This window comes from Pteropus alecto, unplaced genomic scaffold, assembly GCF_000325575.1.
Source record: "Pteropus alecto unplaced genomic scaffold, ASM32557v1 scaffold12, whole genome shotgun sequence".
NCBI lineage: Eukaryota > Metazoa > Chordata > Mammalia > Chiroptera > Pteropodidae > Pteropus > Pteropus alecto.
Window position 1 is genome coordinate 3,536,778 of NW_006432669.1, and position 12,742 is coordinate 3,549,519.

A 12,742-nucleotide genomic window follows, 5' to 3' on the forward strand; every position below is an offset into this window, starting at 1 on the left:
ACATTAACTAGTTAACTAGTACGAAGTACTATACTTAAAAGTATTATAATTCATTTAAGAATTCTTCTCTTATCCGGTCTCCATTGGTGCAGACTGATACTTTCCTCTTAGCCAAAACAGTGATATTTACATGTATAACATGACTAAATAAAATGTGACGAACAATCTGTTTTATGTTAATAATAAAAACAAGATATCAAGAGCAAAAACAAAACTCGTGGGACATTACTTTGGCCACTACAAGCATCTTTAATCACAAGAGATTAAATATAAAAAATAATTTTTGTGAAAACTAAATGAGAAACTTTCAGTACATTAAGTGGTTTAAGCACTCAAAATATCCCCAAGGGACTCCAGTATCCAAAAGGCCACAGATTTCTTCAATTCTTAGTTCCATAAAATTATACTTAGCTCTACACATATAACGTTAGAAGGGAGAAGCAATAAGGGAGGGCAATGTTGCGAGGACACAGACGCACCATTATTGCGATGTAGTGCCTGTGTGGCAGAGGAAGGGGGCCGTCCATGCGCAGCATGTAGAACTGGCTCCGCAGGAAAGACTCCAGGTACTGAGTGTGCAGACTCATGACCTGGGTGATGTTGTCCAGACGACCGGATGTAGAGTATTCTTCCACAAGAAAGTTAGTACGTTCATCTCCTGTGTTTGCTTGGACAACCTTACAACCAAGAAACCCAAAACAAAATAATTACTGAGAAGTAAACACATCCTTGGTTTACATAAATTATGCCACTATTGAAGCAAATGAATGTTCTTTTGATATTAACAGACACTGAAATTATGCAGTTGCTCATATGAGGAACAGAAATAAAAAAGAAAGCACCGCTCATTTTTGGCTCCGAGACCACAATTTATTAAACAACAAATGTTAAATTATCAAATGTTGCACATGCAGCCATGAAACTGGAGAAAAGAAGTTTCCATCTGCTTTGCCAGGAACATAAGGCAAATTTTCAGGGCCCACTTGCACGGCCATTGTCAGACCAATCTGTGCTGAGGCAAATGCAGTGGCATTTGATTACATACGTTCCCAATTTTATCTCAATAGCCTATGATGATACTTAATCACATTATAGTTAGACAAATATTTTCAATCTGATCCTTTCCTTGTTTTTATTAGTCAACATTAAAAAAGGCCTCCTGAAGTCTTTTTAGGCACCAAAGGAAATATGGTAATTTGTAGGAAAGTGTTAATTGAAAAATTAATAAGGACACTGAAATACTGTCATTCCTATTTTGAGCCTTTCATGTTAATTACTAAAAAACAAGCTAAGTTATTAAAATGGACATCCCCCATCCTAGGGAATCAAAAGAGTTTACTCAGAAATAGGTTATTTATATATAGCTTTCTACAATGACAGCTTGGGCATCACACCAAGAATTGGCTCAGAAGGTGTTAAGAGTTTATTAGCACCTTGTAGAAGGACCCAGCCCTGTGGGAATTAATAGATATGAGATGCAAATTTCTAGGATTGGTTCATTATTTATTGATATTTTAGAATTAGAGTTCTAGACTTAAGAAGAATGTATTCTTTATTTTAGATAGGAAATAGATTCAAGATTAAATTTAAGTTCATGGACCCAGTTTTAACAGCAGAGCCTGATCTAAGAATCCAGATCTCCTAAAGTCCAGACTAACAGACTTTCCAAAGATCCATACTGCTATTAAGAAACTCTGTAAACTCTTCAGGGCTGGCTTCCCAGTCTCTTCTGAAAAATAACTATAAGTTATAGAAAAGGTACTAATGACAGAAACATTTAACCCTGAAGAAAATACAATGTTTGGAAAGTGTACATCGTAAGGGAATGTTAATCGCAATGGTGTAAAAAAAGCAGTTTAGCTCATTATAAAGCCAAATATGGTTTCACTGGCCCATTTCCCCCATTTTGTCAACAACAGGGACCAAGATGATTGTTAAAAACATAATATGATCCGGATAAACTACATATAATTAGGGGAAGAATATCTGTGATTCTTTTTTTTTCCCCAGAAGTCTCTTCTGTTTAATTAATGCCTAACAAACATTAATAGATTCATATAGTGCAATAGATCCTAAAAACAGTGATGGCTTCTGCAAACCAGATTATCTTCAAATATATACTGTGAAAACGACTGTTTCAAGAACTTTTATATATATGAGACAATCACTCTGCTAAGAGCAGTTCCTCTACTATACAAGGGAATTAGGCACATATACAGCAGTTTCTCTAATGCACGGTCACCTAGATTAGCTAGAGTCACTGAGCACCCAAAACATTACTATTACTTTCATTTAATATTTTCATTTAAATGGTAAGGTCATTAAAAAGTGACTGCTGACTCTGGACATGAATGACCTGGCATGTATTATTCAAATTCCACTCACCCTTTCTTTTAAGACAATGCCTGGCACATAATAGATGCTCTATAAATATTTGTTGACTAACTTTAGAACAATATGGGAATAAAGTTGGTGCTTTAAGATAAATGATATTTTTGCAATAAATAGTGAATCACTACATTTACCCATATTCAATATGCGTTAATAACACTTTGAAGCAGAGGGAAAACTCAATTAGCAGTACCTAAGCATTTCTTAGCTCAAGTAGATCGGAGAGGCATTTAGGAATCTATGAGGCCCTGCAGGTTGCTATGGTCTCCAAAGAGATGTGCACTCATGTAACAGGAACACATCTCGTACCAATTACAATCTCCTGTGTGTTATTTTATAGCCTTTCTTACATTTACCATCTAGATTCCCCACCCTCACCAAAGGTACAGGAGATTCTGTAACATTCTGTGCAATCAAGACTTAGAACCAAATGAAAAGAGTAACTACGAGTTTTGTTTAATAACAGGTTTAACTGGGAAATTTAACAGGTTTAGTTGGGAAACTTACTTTTTCATTTCAAAATATCTTTTCTTAACATTTATATAACCTATAATCACCACAAAAGTGACCATTTTAAAACCTAAAACCTTCAGGTTAATATTAAATTTTATTACTGTTGGCAGCTTTGCTCAGAAGTTATATTTGAAGTCAAATATGCTAAAGTTTATGTTGCTAATCTTGCAGTATTACCTAACTCTAAATAAGGCAGATGATTATAGATAGACTTTTAAGTGAAGTTAAAAAGAAAATACTTCTGTGATTTTCTGACCTATAAATAAGAAACAAAACACATGTTAACTTCCATATTAAAAATATAGATATTCTTCGATACAATTGATTTATTTCTAACACATTTGATATATTTTAAGACAGATAAACTTACTTCCTTCTCTGGAATAAAGGCACTTGGTCCTCTTGTCAAGGGTTGAGATACTCTGATTCTTTTATCCTGTTTTAAAAAGAAAAGTTTTATGTATTAATGGTGACTTTCTAAGAAAAGTTTAGTTGGAGTGAATTTATTGCTAAAGAATGAAAATAAATAGAATTGTGTAAAATTAGAGTAAATGTTAGGCCTCAGATAAAAGCAAACCCAACCCATAGGGCCATCCTGTGACTAAGGTAATAGGGCAACTCCTGCCATACTGCTGGATGCACAGTAAGCTCCCCAAATGTCATTTCCCTCAGTTACATTCTACAGCACCACAGATGTTTAGCCCATAGTTGACATGACTGAAAACCATCAACCTCCACAATAAAATCGTATCTAATAGTATACTAGTACGCTGTTAGACCGCAATTTGAAAGCTAAAGGAAAGGTTAAATTCAAAGAGGATTACATGCAGCTCCCAAAGCAATGACCAGATCTGTGGCTTTTTTTTTTTTTTTACCTGAATAAAGTAGGAAAATCATATCTAATATAAAGTTTTGAAGTTTTAAGTAAGAAAAACATGAAACTTGGAGTAGAGGTTAACTTAATCTAAGAACTGGGAGAATACAACAATGCTTATCATTCCACTGGCCATCATATTTAGTATTAACTGGTAGATTGCCAATGGTATGTGTCAGATTTTTTAAAGTTTTTAATCTCTTTGTTAAATTGTTTTTAATTGAAAACCATTTTGGTGTCCCCATTTAAGTGTGATTATCTATAAGCCACAAAAATTTCAATCGGGAAATAACTTTCATCTCAGTAGGCATGTTGAGGAGCAGTAATAGTCAGAGGCAGGCTCTCAAGCTTTCAAGTCTTTCTCAGCCAGGAGAGGTAGAAGTAGCCACTTAATTTTTTACAATAAAAGTAATATCCTAAAGTTCTGAAAAGAAGCCCCCCAAAACCATAACCTAAAAATAGGGGCTATGTCATGGTTTATAAAGATGATAAAGAACGAGTGGGAAATCAGAGAACATGGAACAAATGTCTACTGGAAAAGAGTGTATTTAAAGTTTTAGGTGCCACCAAGCCCTCCTTTAAAAGCTTCTAAACTGAGGAAGTAGCTCCAGGTGGTTCCTTATTTGAGGATGGCAGTATCTATTTTACATGACCTTATCTCCTGACCACAGCTGACTAGACCAATAAACATACAAACTGATCTGCAGCCCATGGGTGCCTTGATGAAAAAGTTGTGCCCAAATAGAACTGAGGATAATTAGCTAGAGCTGTAAGATTCTAGAGTACTAGAAGTAACTTTAGAGTACTAAAGTTATATGAAAGTTATGTAACCTGATAGAGAGAAGCGAAATAAAATAGCACTCAGAAGCAGAGGCAAGGAGAAAAAAAAGAAGCATCCCAGCAGGCAGCTTCTAAGGGAAAACCACTAGAGTTTCTATGGATTCACTAGAGAAATAAAGCTCTCTCTTCTCTCTCCATTCTCCCTTCTTCCCTTCCTCCCTCTTCTTTCTCTCTCCATAAGGTAATCTGAGTCCTTTTTTGTCCTTATAATCAAAGGGCCTACCAAACATAAAATAGTTACTTTAATTCCTTTACTTTATTAGGAAGCAGTCACAAAACAAACTGGCAAAAGTAGGCAGTCAGGCATCAACGATTTTTCTGAGAGTTTAATCAGATACTCTAATAGATACCGAGGCTACAGGGCAAGCTAAACAGATTTGATCCCTGCCCTCATGAGCTTGGCACACGATCATCATCAATTTTCAGGTTTCTATCAAAATAAATATATTAAATAATGATAATCTTAAACTGATAAAGTTTCGGCAGGAAGTAGGCATCTATCTAGGTTTTATTTATAAAGTGATGTCAACTGTATCTCGATTTACTGGTCGAGTACACTAGAGGGCTCCATGTAAAAAGAATTTAGAATTTCTAATATTAGTATTTCTTGCCTACGTCAACTGTATCTAGATTTACCCAGAAAAATAAAAATAACAGATTTCTTCCCTTTGCTAGCCTCTGTAAATTACAGAAAGTAAAATTTCAAATACTCTATACAAAATAGCCTAATGCACTAGCACGCGAAAAGCAATTTCCTTTACGAATGATCATTTCAAATGAACAAAGCAGTCAGAGAAACTGACTGTGAGGACAAATCATAGGTTTGAGGAGAAAAATGTCAACAGGGAGCTAAGTGGAGGTTTTTAATTATATTTATAAAAATACACAAAATCCAGAGAAAATATAGGGAGAGAAAAATGAATTAAAAGTATACAAAGGGACTCTGGAGACAGAATGCTTTATTAATAATGTGATTTGTTTATAAAAATCACTATTTGATACATTTATCAACTGAATTTACCTTTAAACGTTATTTTGCTTACAAAATTATTTTCTGAAATAGATGTTTAAATATGAAATACATTTTCATTACAAATGGAACTATATACTATTGCACTTAAAAAATATAACATCTCTTAGTTTTAACCAACTGATAAGCAACTGAAACTCAATTTCATTTGTGTCAATATTCATTTGTTCATTTATTCAGCAAACATTCATTGAGTATTTACACTGTGCTAGGCACAGTGGCAACACAAAGAAGCATTAGATTGGCAGAACTGCATACAACTAATATACAGCATATGATATATTCCATAGTAGATGCATAAACAAAGCAATGTGGGAAGACATCATTTTAGCAATTACAATTTACTTCATTATTTCCCTATTGTTGAACATTAAAGTTATGTACAGTTTTCACTATTATAAATAATGTTATGCTGAGTATCTTCATAACAAAGAGATTTTGGGGTATATTTTGTGGTAGTTAAGATCGTTTCTTTAGGAAGATTCCTAAATAAGAACTTACTGGGGTTTAGGTCATAAATATCTTTAAAGCTCTTGTTGCCAATATGCTAACAAATTTTTTTACCAATTTTATTTTCATCAGTTGAGAAAATATCCACTTAATCTGTTAATTTCAAAACTGAAAAATAGAAAAATGTGTTTGAAACTTTTTATTATGTACTTATCTGAAGTAAAATTTCTTAAGCAGATCTGTGTTTGCAATAACACGATTCTGGGGTGATGAAGCCCCTGGACCTGAGATAAAAACAAAGTAAAACAAACAAACAAAAACCCTGCTTGAAAGTTATTACACCAGATGAGAGACAATGTGGCCTGACCTAAGGGAGTTGTTCACTGAAGAGAAGGAAAAACTTACAAAACTTTAAGGTTTACCATCGTGTATTCTTTATCAGTTGTATTTTTAAAATAGCATTACTACTGAAATGATCAGCCTACTTCCTGCTTCTGTATAAGGAAAACTTTTTCTGGTGAGGACTCTACTATTGTCTCAGCTGGCTGCTTTGTTTATTTATATGAAGGTGAAAAACAAAATTCTAAAAATGATCAAGGCAGCTCATAAATTCTACTGTAAACTCATTTTACTGGAAGTTTTTTTCTCTACCTATTTTCTCTCTCTGTATGTTTTTAAAGTTGGTTGATAAGATCAAATATAAAAGAAATAGGATCACATCATATCCAAAGTTTCACTTTAAAACCATAAACTGGAGTTCTGGACTCCTATAATATATTGTTATACTTTTCCTCATGTTTTATTTCAAATCCAAAATGTTCAGGACTGAGTTTCTTATTCATTCATACCTGATTAACTTTTCTCAAGTCTCTAGACCTGTGGTACTCTGTATGGTAGCCATTAGCTACATGTGACTAAATTTAAATGAATTAAAATTAAATAGTTAAAAATGCAGTTCCTCAATCATATGAGTCACATTTTAAATGCTCAACAGCCACCTGCGGCCGTGGCTACAGAACAGGCCAGTGCAAACATTTCCGCCTGCCATTGCAGAAGGTTCTACCAGTTAGTGCTTCTCTAGACTCATTTTTTTTTTTAAAATCACATCTTCAAACATTTTAATGCCTTTTTGAAATGTTAAATGACTGCTCTGCAGTTACTGCTTTGATGGTCACATCTATTCAATTCCATAACCAGGCATTTTAATATATTACTGACATACTCTCAACCAAATTAAAAGTGAAGCCAGATAGGGGAAATTCAGGAAAAAAAAAAAAAAAAAAAAGAAGTCCGCCAGTTCCAAGAATCCTTGTCTCAATATCTGGTCACATTACAGTCTCCAGAAAAATATCAAGGACTTGTTTTCTTTTTTTCTCTTTTCTAAAATTTATGATACAAAACACATAACGAGATCTACCCTCTTAACAATTAAATGTATAGTACAGCATTGTCAACTGTAAGCACAATGTTGTACAATAGACGTTAAAGGGCTTTTTCATCTTGCATAACTGCTATTTTATACCCATTGAACAACTCCCCATTTCCCTCACCCCGCCTCCACCCTTGGCAATAACTACTTCCTGCTTTTTATGTAAGCACACTCTTCAGATCCCAGCTGAGATGCTCCCTGTGTAATCGCCACCCTTCTTCACCTCCTAGCACAGTTCAGATCTGCCTTTCTCTGTGCAACTCTCCCCTTGCTCTGCTTCCATAACACTGAACCACCCAGTCCACTTCTTTGACCACTATTACTTTTCCTAGACGGAACCTGCATTTCTTTCATCAATATTCATTTGCTTAAGTGAGTGTTTCTTCCACAGCTTACATCTTCTTTACATGAAAGAAGAGAAAATTCTACTGAATCGTGTAATAGTCACTATCTTGGGGGAGGAGGGTGGAGCAGGTCAAGAAGAAAAGAAGGCAGGTGATATGAAAATGAGCAAGCCATCAATTGGCTCCTGAATCTGTTTCATCTGGCTGGGAGCTGGCTCTTCTCAGCCCTCAGTCTGGCTTTGGGGCATTTGAACTGCCTGTGACATCATCTGTTTGTAATATTAGCACCTTCAAGTCAACATGTTTAAAACAAATCTTCTACCCCAAACCAGCTGTTCCTCCTCACTTTCCTCTATAATAAAATCACCACACACTCACCAGTAACCCCAGCTCTGATTTACATTTATCTTTGACTTTTTATCTTAGGAGTCTGCATTCAGTTGCCAAATCCTATCATTGCCTTTTCCCAACTAAATCTTTAAGTCATCCTTTCAACAGACCCTTCTCAACCATAAGTTTCTCTTAGGCTGAGAAATATTTTCCTTTTACGACTGTGAATGTCAATTCTAGGTCTTGGCTTTCCCTCTTGTTGGGAGGCTTTGACAAGATAACATAAAAGTTTTAAAAATGTAAAGCATGATACAAAATAAGGTCTTATTTTTATTTTTCTTCTGCCAATTTTCCCTAATGTAAAACAAAACAAAACACTGCAAACTAAAATAGCTATATTTTCTCAGCAGATGCTACTCTAATAGAAACACTCAAGTGAAAATAAGTGTTCTATAAGAGAAAATAACTGGCAGCTGCACTGATTTTGAAGAATAATATTGCCATATTTTCTTCTCTTCAGTTATAAAGCTAATATCTTATTCTGGAAACAAATGTCTTTGATCATAATAGTGAATCTTGTACAATGGCTTTCAAATCATAAGCCTTGTTTTGTTTCCATGAAAATCGCAAACCAACAAACAAGCCTTTCAGGTTTTCTAGCGGCATAGTCTATTACCCTAGCCACTAGTCATATTTAAAATTAAGTTGATTAACAATTAAGTTACAAATTTAGTGCCCCGGTTACACCAGTCACATTCAAGTGTGCGACAGCCACATGTGGCTAGTGGGTACCATGATGGATAATGCCAACCTAGTATTTTTATCATCGTCAAAAGTTCTACGGTAGAGCACTGCTCCATAGTATTGATTAGTCCTGATTCCAGCTACTAGGATGATGCAAAAACACAAAATGGTTAAAATTCAAGAGTGAACATAAGCATAATAAACATGTATTAAGGTAACTGCATAGAAATAAAAATTGATTAGATGTTAAAACTGGAAAAACCAATAAAATCAAATTAACTATGATGGCAAGTTGTGGAAGATACCATTTTCAGTCTTAATATGATGACAATGGTCAAATCACTAAAAATAAATTCTCTAAAATGTTGATTTTAGTGTTAAAAAAATAAAAAGGAATATAAAAATTTATGAAATTTTAAACAATAGTAAATTTGTGATTTGTTTTTAAATATCTTAGACAACAGTCACAGAACTTGCTTAAATTTTTTTCCATAAAAGTCCATAATTTCAATCAAGAAAAAAACTAGATATAAAATAGGAACTGGTACTTTCTATGTGTCAGTTCTATGTGTTCTAAGAGATTATTTTACAAGGGTTATGATCTCAAGAATGCTACCATAAGGAAAGTTTCTTTTTTCAGATATGTCATAGCTGAAAGAAGTTATGCTTGAAATGCATCAGCTGAGATTATGCTTATTAAGTAATTATCTGCTGGAAAACAAAACACTGAAAGGATAAAGATAAATTATATTTAGAAAATTGCTTATTTTGACACTTAACAGCTAAACAATTTACTAGATCACTTTATATAAATTAATCTGAATAGAAAATTGAGATACTCAGAAGTTAGGTATTCTTAAAATTATGAGTCTTTAGATATAATCAGCAAATTACTTGTCCCTAAAAAGCTGAATGCCAAAGAGAATTAATTGCTACATTTAAGGCTATTAAGTACTTTCAAATAAATTATTAAATTTTTTACTTATCTCTTCTTTGTTTTTTTTCATTAAAAAAGGAAAAAGCAAAATACACATTCTATTCATTAAAATATAAAAGCTGTTTATGATTTTATCTCTATAGGAGAGAAGAATATTAAGATAAATGTATGTAATGAATTTTATATAGACACTCAAAGAACAGGTTATAAAAAAAATCTGTTCGACATATTAAAAAAAAACCTAGTGAAGCAGAAATTTTGACTCCACTGAGCATACTAATCCCACTATTTTTAAGGACGGCCTTAGAAAATAGTTTAATAGCTTTAACATTCTTTTCTAAACATGCTACAATGACAAAATATCTTAAATATGAACCATGCTCCAAACAAAATTTGAAGCACGACTATAATTAAGCCAAATTCAATTATCAATACAAATAGTAAATTTCAGTTGCTGATTCTCCTATTTATAGATGTCCCATTTTGGCAGAAACCACTGCAAAAAGGGCAAAGATGGACAGGTGGCTCTATGCTATAAAATAATGCTGATGCCTCCTCTTTGTTCCTTGGCAGACAATTTCAGGAATGATGACTGGGTTTATAGAAATTGATGACTTTATATATTTTAGAGGGAAAGGGCATATGGAAAGGAGTATAAAGATAAAAAAACTATCATAAATGAGAAAAAGAATGGGTTTCAAATTAGATTAATTGTAATAGACTGGTAATTTTACAATAAACTCAAATTTAAATGTCTATTATTACCTGGAATATGTACATTATGTTCTCACCATCCCAAAATAGCTTAAAAGACCATTTAACAAAATTGTGACTTCTCCTATAATAGATTAAAATATGTATTGACCTTCATTATGCTATAATAACTGAGATCTAAGGTCACTTAGTGAGAAAAGATCTGGAAGCAGAAAATGGCAATAGCGCCAAGGGTGAGAATCTTTCAAATCACACCAACATCTCTCCTATTACTTGGCGCTAGAGTGGTGCAAGGAGCCTAGCCAGACACTACAAGGTGTGGCAGAAATTCACTGACACCATAGAGCATTCAAAATTCCTTTTCATAAGTTGGGAATCCTGCCTCATTCTAATGGCCTGAGACTTCAGAAATGGACTCCTTTTCATTAAGCTATTAAAACCAAAGCTATCAAGTCCTTTCTGCAACAGTTCCAACAACCCTGGGTAGTCACCTGAGGAACAATGCAAAGATCTTGTTACAGATAGTGTGAATTTCAGCCTTCTTCAGCAACATATACTGATTAAGATTTTTAATTTGGAATCTCAAAACACTTCCACTAAAAGCACTGCGTTTATCAACTGTATTTCAGTGATTTCTTTTCCTCTTTGTTCCCTTATTAAGCTGTTAGCTCCAGGTGGGCCTAGACAGTGCCTTGTTCCTTCTTGAATATTTCAACTTCAGCATGGTGTACGACGTGAGGTAAATAAACTTCTGGTCTATTTCTGAAAGTTTTATGTAATGATCATTTGAATAACAGTATTTTTTTTCTATTTCACTTTTCAAAAAATGAGTTCCAAGAAATAGAGAATGTCGTGATTAAGCAACTCATTAAAAAACAAAATCCCTCTTGTGCTATTTGGTAGGAACTGTTAGGTAAATTTTGTTTTACCCACTGTGGGCCCAAAGATAGACAAACTCACCTACTGAGTACTCTAGAAAGAGCAGCCACGAATGCGATAATTACTGGTAGAGATCAGCAGTAGTAATTGCTGAATAGATGCAGTTAAGTATGCAAAGAAGGGACCTCATCCCAGCAATAAAAGAATTAAAAATATATATCCATGTTGTAAAGAGTAGTTAATAAGTTAACTCTGCACTGCAGTATAGCTGAGTTTCTAAGTGAGATTTCTCTTGGCTACTAACAAAATCCCTTTTGCTAATTAGAACACATGGTGACCTGTTCAAAGTGCAAGCAAGTTTTTATATTTATACCCTCACTATGGAATAGCAAACTTCTAAAAACAAAGGGACCACTAGTTCCCAGTTCCCTATACAACCACAGAATGACAAAAACTTACAAACCTGAAAATATTAAGAACAAATATGGGGCTAGGATAGTTTCTAAACTACATCATTATCATACTACTAGCTCATCCTTTAAACTGCAAGTAAATCTAAAATCACGTTCATGTCCAGTGCCATCCAGCAAGTAGCAAAGAACACACCTCTTTTTCCACTTTTCAGGTAATGCCAGAATAGCATTAGTCAATCGAGTTAGATTCATTGTAATTAAAAATCAATAGTTCTAATATGGTATGTCTTTTCTGTATTCCATGGAATTTTAAAAAATTTATTGGGGTGACACTGGTTAATTAAATCATACAGGTTTCAAGTGTACAATTCAATAATACATCATATGTGTATTGCATTGTGTGTTTGCCACCCAAAGTTAAATTTCCTCCCGTCACCGTATACTCGAGCCCCTTTACCCCATCTACATCCCCTCTTCTATGGAATTTAGATATATTTGAACGAGCATTTCCTGAGGCTCTGCCTTCTCTTTTTAGGTCTATTGAAATTCTACCCATACTTCTTTTAAGATCCAGCTCAAATACCAACTCCTTTGGTTTCCATCTACTCCCACCAACTCTCAAGCTCTTCTATAAATTTAAATTTCTTAAGATTCACAATTATTTTTTGTTTCTCTCTCTTACAGCTATCAACAAATATCATTATCTTACCACTTCTTTAGAACCATAAACAAGCTCCTTAAAGAGCAGGATCAATTTCTAACACAAAAGCTGTAGCATTATAGCCGAGCTACATGAAAATAATAGATACTCATGTATTTGTTCAATTGTATTAAGGAGACATGAATCTGGTACA

General features: G+C 33.9%; 1 protein-coding gene across 1 annotated transcript in view; it reads right to left on the reverse strand.

The window, feature by feature from the left end:
- SESN3 (sestrin 3) overlaps positions 1 to 12,742 on the reverse strand; it is a 58,399-nt gene that overhangs the window by 17,546 nt on the left and 28,111 nt on the right. Inside the window, exons 2-3 of the mRNA XM_006907488.2 lie at positions 3,275 to 3,340; positions 480 to 677 (exon numbers count right to left, since the gene is read on the reverse strand). Coding sequence (XP_006907550.1) covers positions 480 to 677; positions 3,275 to 3,340 — 264 coding nt within the window. The remainder of the gene's footprint in view (positions 1 to 479; positions 678 to 3,274; positions 3,341 to 12,742) is intronic.